Genomic DNA, 14399 nt, shown 5'->3' with positions numbered 1-14399 from the left:
TAATAATAATTAGAGCTAATAATGAACAACAGTTTTTTGCAGCATTCTTAAATAAGGTTAATGTTGGGTTATACATTTATTGTAGTTCACTGTCATTCAAGTTTGTTCTTAACACAATAATGTTAAAAATAAAAGAAAATGTTATATACTCTCTCTCTCTATATATATATATATATGTGTGTATGTTATACTAACTTAACTCAATTAAATTGACAAAAAACCTAACAAAGAATAAATTTAAAAATATTGATATATATTAATTTTCACTATTTTTATTGTATTTTTATACAGTTTTATACTGCCTTTCATCATCTTTATTAAGACTAAAAATGCTGGTTGATGTTATTTCATGGTTTTTTTTTGTTGTTTTTTTAACATAGAAATTTAATTGTAAAGCCTTTTTTCTTTTCTTTATTTTGATCTTTTGTTTTCATAAGTATGCAGTATATAACCGTTTTTGCAGGAAATACTTTGACCTGAGGAAACATTTTCACATTTACACAGATGTACACACTAAAGTGGAATGCGCTCATTTAATGCAAAAGTTTTTTTAATTTCCCTCATTATATATTCAAGACTTCTACCCAAAATTCTTTGAGGTTGTTAAAACAATATCAGTGTAGCGGTAAAGAAAAACAAACCCTCATCAGCGTGTGTTTTTGTGTTAATGATAAATTCAGCTGTGCTTCATCAAGCTTCCCCACACTGCACTTTTTTCATCTGTCTCTGAATGGAGAGTGTCAGGACAGGAACATCCATGAATATTCAGCAGATATCCCAGTACCGGCCCCTGAGGCACTCCGACATGGTGTAGAAATTGATTTCACAGTTGCCCGAGAAAGCCGGAGTGTGTCTTAAATGTGCAATGATTAAAATCCCGTCCGGCTCAATCAAGGTCCCCGTGTTTCACGACCCCAGCAGCCGTTCTCCAATTTACACCTCTTAATTGTGTCGCTGTACCGCTGGGGTTCAGCGCCAGGGTTTAGAAGGGCCCGGGTGCGGAATGATTAAATCTTTTGTGATGAAGGTGATCTGGGATGTCCCGAGGGATCCGGTGCTGACACACGTCCCCACCCAGATCACTGACAGCTGGGCTTAGCGCTGTCAGACAGGCCCCTGTGGAGAACTCGTATTGATCAAGGCCTGAGTAACCTTTGATTGCTCGCCAACTTTAAAAAAACATCTGGATTTGTAGCGGTCATTCTATTGATTTCTGGCTTCATTTAGTAGTGCTCTGCATGCAAAGTAATGGCATGTGTCTTAATTATGTCCAAGTTAATGAACTTAGTGTTAATTAAAAATGGAAAAGATCTCAGTTAATGGGATGAACCTTCTCCCTGTACTATATTATTAGCTTTGCTTTCGAAATCCCTCTGCCTGTACAGTACGTATATGTGTAAAGCCAGGATTTTATCAATAGATAACAACTTTATGGTTTATTTAAGTTATATAAAGAAGTTATCAAAAATTCAGTATAATTTAGAGTCATATAGGTTGTTCCATTACTGTAGATGTTTCTTTCAAGGAGGTTTATAGTGGTCACTCTTTACCATTCAGCTGCAGTGAATCAGGACTGAGGCTTTCAGGCTTCATAAAGGACACTAAAGCACCATAAAAGTAGTCCATATGAAGTTATATGATGAATTTGTCTGCAGAACAGACTGAAATTTAAACCTCATTCACTGAATAAGCTCAACATACCACCCAGTTCACTAAACCTGAATGATTTGTTCATTCGTTTAACTCATTTACTCAGTGATCTGATCTCAATGGTTAACAGATCACTAGACATACACCATCGTTCAAATGTTTGGGGTCAATAAAAATGTGTTTTTTAAAGAAATTAATGCTCTTATTCAGCAAGAGTGTATTCAATTGATCAAAAGTGACAGTAAAGACATTTATGTTATAAAAGTTTTTTGTTTTAAATAAATGCTGTTCATTATCTATTCATCAAAGAATCATGAAAAAAAAAAGTATCACGGTTTCCACAACAATATTATAATAATAAATGTCTCTTGAGCAGCAAATCAGCATATTAGTATGATTTCTGAAGGATCATGTGACACTGAAGACTGAAATAATGATGCTGAAATTTCATCTTTGACATCAGGAAAATATAAAATATATATTCAAATAGAATTTTTTTTTTTTTTTTTTGTGGTGATATTTTACAAAATTATTGTTTTTACTGTGCCTTGGTGAGCATGAGATTTATTTCAAATAATAATAATAAAAAATAAAAATATAACCAACCCCAAACTTTTGAACAGCAGTGTAAATTTAGTCCTGTTCATCACTCAATGAATGCTATTAAAAGTTGTATACAGTATGACTTACAATCTGACATTTGACTACTTTTATATTATTTGATATCTTTACGGTCTTATTTACTACTTTGTGTGGTGCTTTTGTATCCTTTTTGAGTCTTGAATGCTTACGTTATTCATTGCAACAGCAGAGAGAAATGTGAGCAGCATATTATTAAGATTCCTTCTTTTGTGTTTAGAACATGAGCACAAGTAAATAATGACACAATTTTCAATTTTGGATGAACTAATCCTTTAAACCGTTGAAACACACACACACACACACACACACTCCTTCTCCAAAAGCAATGTTTAATCCATCTGCAAACATAATGTTGATCCCCCCCGGCTAATAATTACTGCTTTGCTTCCTCACTGCACAAATCAAGCTAATTACACCACAGGCCCCGTTTTCCTTACGCTTCAATTGCTTCTCTAACTTACTGCAGCGTGTACAAATATACGAGAGTCTTCAAGTGTGATGCTACAGACCCAGGAGGCCGAGCAGTTTAATGATTCTACCTGTTATTTCTCAAATGAACTGCTTTGGAAATTGCAGCAGTGGACCTTATAATATGCAAAATGTAGATGTGAAAGGGATGGGGATGTATTCCACACTGTTCATATCACATCTTGATTGCTGTGCTTGTTTGGATGCAGATTTTAAATGAGTTTTCTACTTTTTCCAAAATGAGTCCTTTCATGGCAGTTCAGCGAGCCGTCCAGCTGGTGCTGAGGTACCACAGGTGTCTTTAAATGACCTCGTATCACCTCTTCCCTCCCTCTAATCCATCATGTGACAGTGTGTGGGCTTCCTGCCGGTGATCATTCGGAGGGGACGCCTCCTGGAGCAGATGTTCTCCTGACTTGCTTTATTGTGGTTATATTGTGTTTGAGTAGTATTACCTTCCAGGCAGAATCAGATTCATTGGTTTTGGTGATATGCATCGCAAGATTCGGCTAAAACAAAACAAGTTGCTTTTATAGCAGTTTAATAAATCATTAATTTGATCTAAATGGATCCAAAAGTAAGAGACAACTAGTGAGAATACTTGTATTTTTTCCCATTTATCTTTTCATTTTTTTTAATTAATTTCTATATAATTTATTATTAATGTTATTATTATTATTGTTTTGTATTTCAAAATGCTAAAAGACTAATGATAATGCTTCTATTTTTTCCTATTCATGTTTTTAATTTATTTTATGAAATTATTTAAAATGTAGTTTTATCTATTATTATCATCGTCATTTTATATGCAAATTCTTAACAGTCTAAGACCACTAATAAGAATCTTATATTTTGCCTCTATTTATCTGTCTATTATATATTTTTTTTCTATTTTTGTTTTTAAAGTGTTTTTATTTTATTTATATTATCATCATCATCATCATTTTATATTTAAAAATCCTAACAGTCTTAGACCACTAATGAGAATCTTATATTTTGCTTTTATTTATCTATCTATAATGTTATTTTTAAACATATTTTTATTTCTCTTAATATTCAAAGTCCTAAAAGTAAACATCCTAAAAGTCTATGCTTCTGTATTTTCTATTTTATTATATTTTATTTTAACTAAATTAAAATTGTGTTAATTTTTGTCATCTATTATTATTATTATTATTAATTTTTATTTTTTTGTATTTAAACATCCTAAGTCTAAGACTAATGAGAATGCTTCTATTTTTTCTATTTATGTTATTATTATTATTTTTTTTATGAAAGTATTTAAAATTTTGTTTTAGCAATTATCATTATCATCATCATTATATAATTTATATTTAAAAATCCTAAGAGTCTAAGACCACTAATGAGAATTTTTTATTTTGCTTAATATATTCATATTTTTATTTTCTATTTTTGATTTTAACTTATTTTTTATTTCTCTTAAAGGGATCCCCGGGTATTAAGACATGTATAGCTTAATATAACGTAAATAATGTCTCTTATTTAAATATGTAGTAAAAAACCCATGAAAATGTATGTTATTTGAAAAAATATTTGCACGTTTTTGGACTACGGGGGGCGCCATTATTTTACGTGCACAGTACATCCTGCGTCGATGACGTCAAATGGTTGCACTCAGTGAGCTACTGGCGCTTTTTACCGCAACAACTCAGAATACACAACTCAGAAAATAAAATACTGATACGATACCGCATTGTGAGGCTTTTGGTTGCAATTTTCAGTCGAAGGGCAACAAAATAAGCGATTTAATGTAAGACTTCACTGCTTTCCTAGCGATAAGAAAAGGAGAAAAGAATGTGAAAATGCCCGTGGACGAATAAAACTTCCTAAAGACCCGCTTCTTTGTTCTCTCCACTTTAGCCCTGATGCCATTGAGCCTTTTAGTAGACCACAGCTACTGAAAGAGCTTACAAACGGCTGAAACAAGAAACGCTAGATGCCATCTGTTAGGATGTAAATATACCGACGCGCGGCCGCTAGACGAGTTTCTCAGCGCGGATTTCTCTCGATATCCGGGGCGTTTACACTCCTTGTGGGGAAAAATCGATGGTACTGCATTTGGTTTAAACCTATACTTATATCCATCGTCACTGCAAGCTCTTTCAGTTGCTGTGGTCATCATATCAGTATTTTATTTTCCTAGTTGTTTATTCCGAGTTGTGTTGTGGTAAAAATAGCAACAGCCCTAGTTTTTTTTTTTTTTTTTTTTATTGCAAAAATTGTAGAAATATACAAGAACAGAGAAACAAGACATGAATGTATTCCTACAAAGAACAAACATAAAAATAAAGACAAAAAACTAATATTCTGGATTTGCGCACATCAAATTATGGAATTATCTATACAGAAAAGTGCAAAAATAAAATTACATCATTTTAGAAAAGCTGTCATAGTGCATCAAAAATTTGGCACTCTTTTTGTTATTTGTCAGTCTTAGAGATGAAACAAGAGAATCAAATTCAGAAAGAAAGAGGGGGAGAGACAAAGGAGATTTAAGCCACTTTTGCTTATGAATGAAGAATTTTGCATTCAGTATAAGAAAATTAACAACATATTCAACAGGTAGCTTTGGATTTTCATAATAAAAAATAACATCTTTGAGGACGAAGGTATGGGTCACATTTGTAAGGATAGAAACATAGGTGCTTAAGTCAACCCATAATTTGTTGGTAACAAATGGGAAGCTGTTTCTTCAACAAAACCACAAAACGAGCAAGACTCATCAACATCAGAATATTTAGAAATAGACAAATTAACGGGATAAATTTTATGAAGGATTTATAATGAACCTCCTTAACTTTGTTATATATACAAAATTTACTTGGCAAAAGCCAGGCCTTTCTCCAATTTATATTTGTTATAAAGGAACCCCAGTAGAATTTCCCTCTTGGAGTAATCTTTTTCTTTGTCTGAAATATTTTGCGAATATGTTTGTTATTGCATTTCCGATCTAAAATATCAATACCACCCAAACGTAAAGCCGGATAAACACTGTTGCCTTTACTAAATTTGAGGTGACTTTTAATTAACTGGGTTAAGCCTACTGGGATGGCTCTCATCAAAGTATTATATTCCTTTGGTGGGACTGGAAAATTATGGAGATTCATAAATTGTTCGTAAGTTAAAATATTACCAAAATCGTCAAACACAGATAGAATACAGTTCAAGTTATTATTAAACCATCTAGGGAAAAAGAGAGACTTATTTCTAACAGCTATATCAGCATTATTCCAAATGAGAACTTTGTGGGGGGAGAAACCATGGACAAAACATAATTTCCATGAAAGAAGACATTGCTGATGGAAGTTAGATAAGGAAATAGGTAATTTGCCAGGCAAGAAATTACACTTTAGTAAGAAAGATAGGCCACCAAGTTGGTCAAATATCTTATTTGGAATAAAGAACCACAGTGACATTGGATTCATGAGGCATCTTCTCAACCAATTTACTTTAAAGGTGTTTACAGTATCTGCAAAGTCCAAAAAATCAAGGCCACCTTCGCTTCTGGAATTAGCAAGCACTTCTCTTTTCAATTTGTAAGGTCTATTTTTCCAGATAAAATCCAAAAATATTTTATTAATTTCCTTTATAGCTTTATCGTTGACAAATAAAGAAAGAGCAGAATATACAAAGTGAGAGAGCCTTTCAACCTTAGATAAAAGAACTCTACCAAATAATGAGAGATCTCTCTGAAGCCAGATGTTAAAGATCTGTTTTGTTTTTTTCTTTTCACGAAAAAGAAATTTGTGTTCCAAGTCGAAAGCTTTATGAAAGTCAAGAAAGAGTATGAGACCATCTGAATGAATTAGATCTGAATAATCCAGAAAGTCCAGTACTAATCTTATGTTGTTAGAAATGTGACGGCCTTTCATGAATCCAGATTGAGATTCTGAAATAATATTGCCTAAACCATAACTTCATCTTTTAGCATATACAGAGGCTAATATTTGATAATCTAATGTTAATAAAGAAATAGGTCGCCAATTATCAATTATTAAAGGATCCTTGTCAGGCTTAGGTATGTTTCATAGTAGTGCTGACTGATGCATTCCTCATACATATGAAATAAAGGCAATTTAATAAACTCCCAAAAATGGAGATAAAATTCAGCTGAAAGCCCATCGATCCCAGGGGATTGACCTTTTTTCATTTTATGTAGAGCTTGCTTGATTTCATCAATTGATAAAGGAGAATCACAAATTTGACTATACTCTAGATCAATAACTTTAATATGGTGTTTAACTAAATCAATAAATTTTCAGAAATGTTATAGTTGAAATTAGAGGTATAAAGATTGCTATAGAAATTTGCAACAAAATCTGAGATTACTTTTTGGTCTTTGGAAATGACTCCGTCAATATTAAGAGCGGAGAGAGTTTTCCTCTGACCATTTCTTTTTTCCAGGGCAAAAAAAAATAGCTAGAATTTCTTTCCCCGTCCTCCAGCCATTTTGCACGAGATCTTGTATATGCACCTTTAGCCAAATCTAAATAGGCTTCATCAAGCTCCAAATTTAATCTTTTTATTTCTAAATTATCCTCTTCTGTAATTTTACTTTTAGCTAGTAATGCATTAAGTTTATTAACCAACTCTGAATCATTTTGATGTTTACTCTTTTTAATTTCTTTACTTCTTTTAACTGCTATATGTCTAGCTTTATATTTGAAGAACTCCCATGTTTTTTTATAATCTCCATTTAAGTCAGTGAATAATTCTTTGATGAGCTTGATGATACTATCATTAAAGTTTTGATCTTTTAACAAGGTATTATTAAGTTTCCAATAGCCCCTGAGTCTCGCATTATCATGGATGTCATCTTTATACAAACTAATTTATGATCTGATAAGGGGGCAATGGTGTGGGAAATATCTTTTGCGTAACTGAGGATAGAAGAAGAAATCAAAAATAAATCAATCCTAGATCTAAGAGATAAAGTTTTATTTGACCAGGTAAAATCCTTCATATAAGGGTTAAAGAACCTCCCATCAGTCAGGGAGAGATCTGTGCAAAGAGAAAAAAATTAAATCATTATTCATTCCACTGTCAAGTCTAGGGGGGTATCTATCCAGATAATCATCCATACATTCGTTGAAGTCTCCTCCTAGACAGGATCGCGCTAGTAGATCACGGAGTGCAAACATTTTACGTCATCAGAAAAATGGCGCCCCCCATAGTTCAAAATATGTATAAAACGATGTGATTTTTTTAAAATAACACAAATCTTTAATGGGTTTTCTACTACAGTAAGAGACATAATTTACGTTATATTAAGCCATACAAGTCTTAATACCCAGGGATCCCTTTAATATTCAAAATTCTAAAAGTCTATATGCATTTCATGTCTTCTGTATTTTTTATTTTTATTATTTTTTTTACTAATTTTAAAATTTGGTACATTATTTGTCCTATAATATTCTTATTCTTATTCTTAATTTTATATTTTGAAAGCCTTAAGACAAAATCCTAAAAGTCTGGTTAGAACACCTCTTATATTAAAATCCTATATTTATTTTAATATGTATATTTTCTGCTGTATGTCTAATGTGTGTGTGTGTGTGTTTCCTGTGCTCATTTGCAGGTGATTACCCAGCTCCCCGTGCAGTTCTGACCGGTCATGACTATGAGGTGGTGTGTGTGTCAGTGTGTGCTGAGCTGGGAATTGTAATCAGTGGAGCAAAAGGTGAGTGAGAGAGGAGCATTGTGGGATATGAAGTGAAGAGGCAGTGTGTGATTCCACTAGAGTGTCACTTATCAGACACGTGTGTTTGTCAGAGGGGCCGTGTCTGGTCCACACCATCACTGGGGATCTTCTGAGGGCTCTGGAGGGCCCCGACAGCTGTGTGCTTCCCCGCCTGATCTCAGTGTCCAGCGAGGGTCACTGCATCATCTACTACGACAGGGGTCAGTTCTGCAACTTCAGCATCAACGGCAAGCTGCTGGCCCAGATGGAGATCAACGACTCCACACGTGTATGTTCTCAACTCTGTGCTTGACCACACACTTCCTGTCTGTTGGATTGGATTTCTAGAGCAATGCCTGTTTTCTAAAAATGCCCTGTAGCTGCCCTACAGTTTGTTGAGTAAAAAGATGAATTCTTAAAGTGAATTCTACTAAATTTTTCACATTTCAGCATTATAAAATTGTACACATTAATTTAAATTCATAATGTACTGGGGTAAAATAAATTAGTAGTCTTGTATTTTGATATAGATACTTATTATTATTATTATTATTATTTCATATATTGATATAACTCTATTTAATTTTTATTAATTATTTTAAATATTAGATTATTTATATTTGTTTATATATTATTTTAGAATAATAATAATAGCATAGTATTTTAATAAATTGGAAGCATATAAATTTTGTAATATAATGTAAAAATCATATTTTGTAATATAATGTACAATTATAATTCTATTTAATACCTTAAATAAGTAATAACAATAGTAATGTTTCATTTTAATATTTCATTTATTATTGGTATTTAATATATAATAAATATGAATTTATCTATGTGCTTATATATTATTTTATAATAATAACGGCATAGTTTTAAAATAATCTGGAAGCATATATAAATTTTGTAATATAATGTAACATTATAATTATATTTAACACATTGAATAAGTAATAATAGTTTTGTTTCATTAATATTATTTTTATTATAATTATTATATTATTTTGCATTTTGAAAGCATCGGGGTTAGTAAGATTTTGTAATTTTTTTTTTTTTAAGTCTCTTATGTTTACCAAGGCTGCATTAATTTGATCAAAAATACAGTAACAACAGTAGTATTGTGAAATATTATTTCTTATTATTATCAATGTTGAAAACAAATTGCTGTTTAATATTTTTGTGGAAGTTTTGATACATTTTCAGTTTGTTTGCTGAATAGAAAGTTCAAAAGAGCAGCAATTATTTGTAATACAAATCTTTTCTAACATTATAAATGTCTTTTTTCTGTAATTATTATTTGGTTTAATATGTCCTTGATGAATAAATGTATTACTTTCATTCTTTCTTTCAAAAAAATAAAAATAAAAACTGCCCCCAAACTTTTGAATGGTAGAGTAGGTTGCTGTATTTCCTTCTCTTTTGTCAGGCCATCCTCCTGAGCAGTGATGGGCAGAATCTAGTGACTGGAGGAGATAACGGGGTGGTGGAGGTCTGGCAGGCCTGTGACTTCAAACAGCTGTACGTCTACCCCGGCTGTGACGCCGGCATCCGAGCCACGGACCTGTCACATGATCAGAGGTCAAACTCAAGTTTACACTTTCACCACGCAGAGACACTCTGTACAAACAAATCCTAAACTGGTTTAAACCTGACTCCGTTTTCCATGTTTCCAGGACTCTGATCACAGGCATGGCGTCTGGCAGCATCGTGGCTTTCAACATTGATTTTAACCGCTGGCACTTTGAGCATCAGAACAGGTACTGAGAGCGATCAGCCAATGACGGCCAGCTGCCGTCTCGGGCGGTAACGTATCATTACGGGAGGTGATGTAGCAACTGAAGAAATGGAATATGGATCAAGAAATGACACAATGCTTGTTGGAGAAGTGCAGTAACCTACACTGAGATCCAGCTGCTTGAGCAAATGTATACGTGTCTCAGAAATGCACAGGAGCAATTGACAGATGTCAGTGGAGAGAGCACAGATGGAGGCCAGTTTTTCATCACAAATTATTTGATCTAATTGTCATCTGAGCCAACAATAGTCTTGTCAAAAACAGCCTTTTTACTCGTAGTCCCGTCATCTTAACTGTAACCATGACACTTTGCATAGAGAACCAATAACAATATTTTTATGAGGTTTATTTTCTACTGGCTTGCAGCGTATTTCACTTACTCTAGGTTTTTTTCTACAGGCCCTTGGGAAAGAAAAGCTACCCGAACAATAAATAAGTAAAAGTCCTCCCTCTGATGCTGAGCTCATGTGTGTAAATGCTATACAATTTCTTTTAAACTGGTCTGTGAAGCTGCTTTCTGAACTATTCTGCAATTGAATTCTGTTTGTCCTGTGTTTATGCATTTGACATCGTCAAATGCTTTTTGATATGATTGCAAAGAAGAAAAAAAGAAGCTTTTTGTTTAATGTGACGTCCTGTAATGTTCGTTCAGACATTCTCCTTGTGTCTGTTGTGGATGTATTTTATTTCAGATGTATCTGGACTTCTTGATGTATGCAGCATTAAAGACATCTTTTTGGTCGAGCTCTAAATGAGGGTCGAAGCTGATGCTGCATCTGGGCAAATATCATTGTAATTCTTGTGCAGTTTTATCATTTAAAGTTATACATGGTTTTACACATGTGAAAAGATGATGGTGAGGTTTTTAGACTGGTTTTTGCACCTGTAACTGGTTTTTATTTTGAATGTTTTCATATTTGCATTCACCCAGGTTTGTACATCTCAAATTTTTTATTTTGGTTTTGGTTTTCATATGATGTCTGAATATTAGTATGAAGGGTGTGCATTAAAAATTATTTGTTATATTCTTTTACTGTCTTAAATTGTTCTACTGGCACCTTTCAGAATTGCACTTGAAATCAGAAAATAACATTGTAAAATCACTGCTGTAAGCAATACATTATGTATGATGTATGTGCATCTTTGATTCTCTTACATAATGTAAATCAAATCTATAACTCAGAGTTTATGAATCAAAAAGGCTAAACTATTTTTAATTGTGTTAGTGCAAATATGTGAAATATTCTGCTGTAAGAATTTTTTTTTTTTTTTTTTTTGCCAATCCACATTCAATAAATATGGTGCCATACTTAACATTTTATTTACAAGAATAGATTTAGATTTGATATACTGAGCAATTGTTATTTTTAAAACCTTAAAAATGAGTTTACCTTAATGTCATATTTATGTTAAAATGCCTCAGATTTCAAATGATTTATTTGATGAGAATCGTTTCCATCAGGAACATTGACATTGCAAGTGAAGGTGCCTGCTAATTCAGCAGATATGTTTAAGTTGGTTACTTTTTATTTAAAACTGTTCAGTATGTCCTAGTGAATCATTGTGATGAGAGAACTGTATTTGCCTACTTTTTATTTATAATAAAAAATTCTGAAATGTACCACTGAGTAGCTACTGTTTTCTTTTATGCCAAAAATCATAATTTAGGATGTTAAGTAAAGAACATGTTCCATGAAGATATTTTGTCAATTTCCTACCGTAAATATATCACATTTTTAATTAGTAATATGCATTGCTAAGAACTTCATTTGGATAACCTTAAAGGCGATTTTCTCAATATTTCGTTTTATTTATTTTTTTTGCACCATCAGATTCCAGATTTTAAAATAGTTGTATCTCGTCATATCCTAACAAACCTACATCAATGGAAAGCATATTTATTCTTTCAGATTATGTACAAATCTAAAAAAAAATCGACCCTTGGTTTTGTGGTCCAAAATACATGTACATTTGAGAACAACAATAGGCTATTTTCAGTTCTTTCTTTTACGGTCCTTCCGTTACATTCCGTTACCCTGCTTTAAACCCTGGGTAAAGGAACGTTTTACTCTTATCATTTTAATCGCGGTTAGCACCACTTTTTAACCGACGAAACCCTGCTCCGGGTCGATGTGGTTAAAATTTCGCGACTAGTTCTTTGGACAGTCACGGAATCGCGCCTTGTATAAACAGTCGTTTGGTGACAGAAACGCGTGATTTAGAACTTTTTTTAAACTAAAATTTCTAGTCCACTCAGGCCCCGTTTACACTAGTGCGTTTTCCTTTTAAAACGCATAACTTTTGCTACGGATATGCCTATCGTTTCCACTACTCCGGCGTTTTCGAGGTCGAAAACGGAGACTTTTGAAAACGCTCCAAGCACGCAGACGCGTCCGCGATCTAAATAATAGGGATCTACCTATATGGTTGTACCTGCATGAATGGTCACGTGACATGCGTTTTGGTTGTGTAGTGTAAACGGAGATCGTTTCTGAAACGCAGCGGAAACGCCAGTGTAAACGCTGATCGTTTTCATTCTAAAACGCCGTTTTAAAACGAAAAGGCACTAGTGTAAACGGAGCCTCAGTAGCCTATAAACATTAGTCCGCCTTCCATAATTCCAGGTCGCGAGCTGCGTTCGTTCGTCCAATCAGGGACAGACACCGAAAATATAAAAAATTATAACCTAACAGTTTAGTAATGTACAGTCTGAAACGTCAGTTAATGTTTTAACCCCGTGTAAAATATGAGCAGTGTGACTCGAGACTTAGCTTAGAACTATTTCAAGTGTGAATAGCCCTATTGTGGCTGAAGGAAACATGCATAACAATGAAAATCTCCTTCTATACATTACCATTCTCAGTAAATTGACACAGGTTTCTGCTTGAGGAATCATTTATTAACAGGTTTGGCTTGTTGCTGAATGCACCACTGTTCAATGCTACTTGGAAGCAAAGACTCTTCCTCCAGGAAGAAAGTCAAGCCTAAATGACATTTGATGGAAAGACAATAGACAAGCGGATATACATCTATACAAATATACAATGTGTAATCAGTGCTTGCGCACTGAATTTTGCATATGAGCTAGAATATTTCCTATATTATAATGACTTGATCTACATCCTATTGAAAAATAGGTCGATCGTGGATTGGGTTCTAGTCTAATTTTGACGAGCAAACACAGCAGATACATTTTTTAATTAAAAAGCAAAAACATGCTATACTTTAAAGAACTACTCTTTTAGCCTTTGTGCTTTTCCCTTCATAGTGTCTCCTGAAGCCTTTACATGCTCGAGGCTTCAATAAGCTGTATAACAATGTTAAATATTGAGAAGCACAAACATAACCAAGGCTGGTTTTCACTGAAACTAGTTGCTTGTAGATGGGGTCAACAGGTCTTGATGGTATAGTAAATGAATATTAAAAGCCCTCACACTCAGATAACATGCAAGACAAACACACTCGGCCTTTTACAGTAAATGTGCACACTTCACAAAACACCACATAAAGGAATGACTGTATAAATAGATAAGAAATTTGTAGCCCAGACATGGCCAAGTAACAAAAATTTAATAGCTAACTTTTTGTGTATAATGCAGCTAAATGCTATGTTGGGTCCCACTTTATATTAGGCATCTTTAACTTTAAGTACTTCTAGCAGAAAAATTATTGTTTGGTACAATGTACAATTGTGTTCATGATGTATAACCCTTTTGCTGCTATTGACATGGGAGAAGGGTTAGGGACAACAGTGTAATTATAAAATGAATGTAATTACAAAAAAAAAAAAATTCAGGTATTTTTTAAATAAGAAAAACTTTAAAAAAAAAACAAGTGTGTTAAATGTTATAGTACATAAGCTGGTATTACGGACACTTAATATAAAGTGGGTCCTCATGTTGGAATTTCTGTGGATTTGAACAATTACGAATAAACTACTTAAAAAAAAAAAAAAAAAGGTATAATGTACTACAATCTCTTACAATCTTAAGGTAAAAAGTGAACATTTGTCTACAATTTTTCTTGTTTTGAGCCCATAAATGCTATGGAAGCCCATTTCCGTGACTGAATAAAAATAAATAACAACAACAGAAGGTAATTGCAACCTGTTATCTCACAATTCAATGGTTTTTTGATTCC

General features: G+C 33.2%; 1 protein-coding gene across 16 annotated transcripts in view; it reads left to right on the top strand.

The window, feature by feature from the left end:
- nbeab (neurobeachin b) overlaps window positions 1-11870 on the top strand; it is a 294439-nt gene extending 282569 nt beyond the window's left edge. For all 16 annotated transcript variants that reach the window (XM_058799707.1, XM_058799708.1, XM_058799697.1 and 13 more), the window contains 4 exons: window positions 8360-8461; window positions 8554-8750; window positions 9891-10042; window positions 10138-11870. In XM_058799707.1, the coding sequence (XP_058655690.1) occupies window positions 8360-8461; window positions 8554-8750; window positions 9891-10042; window positions 10138-10228 (542 nt within the window). In that variant the 3' untranslated portion in view covers window positions 10229-11870. The remainder of the gene's footprint in view (window positions 1-8359; window positions 8462-8553; window positions 8751-9890; window positions 10043-10137) is intronic.
- Window positions 11871-14399: the final 2529 nt, after the last annotated feature.

The sequence above is a fragment of the Onychostoma macrolepis genome, chromosome 15 (genome assembly GCF_012432095.1).
Source record: "Onychostoma macrolepis isolate SWU-2019 chromosome 15, ASM1243209v1, whole genome shotgun sequence".
Classification (NCBI taxonomy): domain Eukaryota; kingdom Metazoa; phylum Chordata; class Actinopteri; order Cypriniformes; family Cyprinidae; genus Onychostoma; species Onychostoma macrolepis.
The sequence above is the reverse complement of the archived record's forward strand: the minus strand, read 5'-3'. Positions and strand labels throughout refer to the sequence as shown.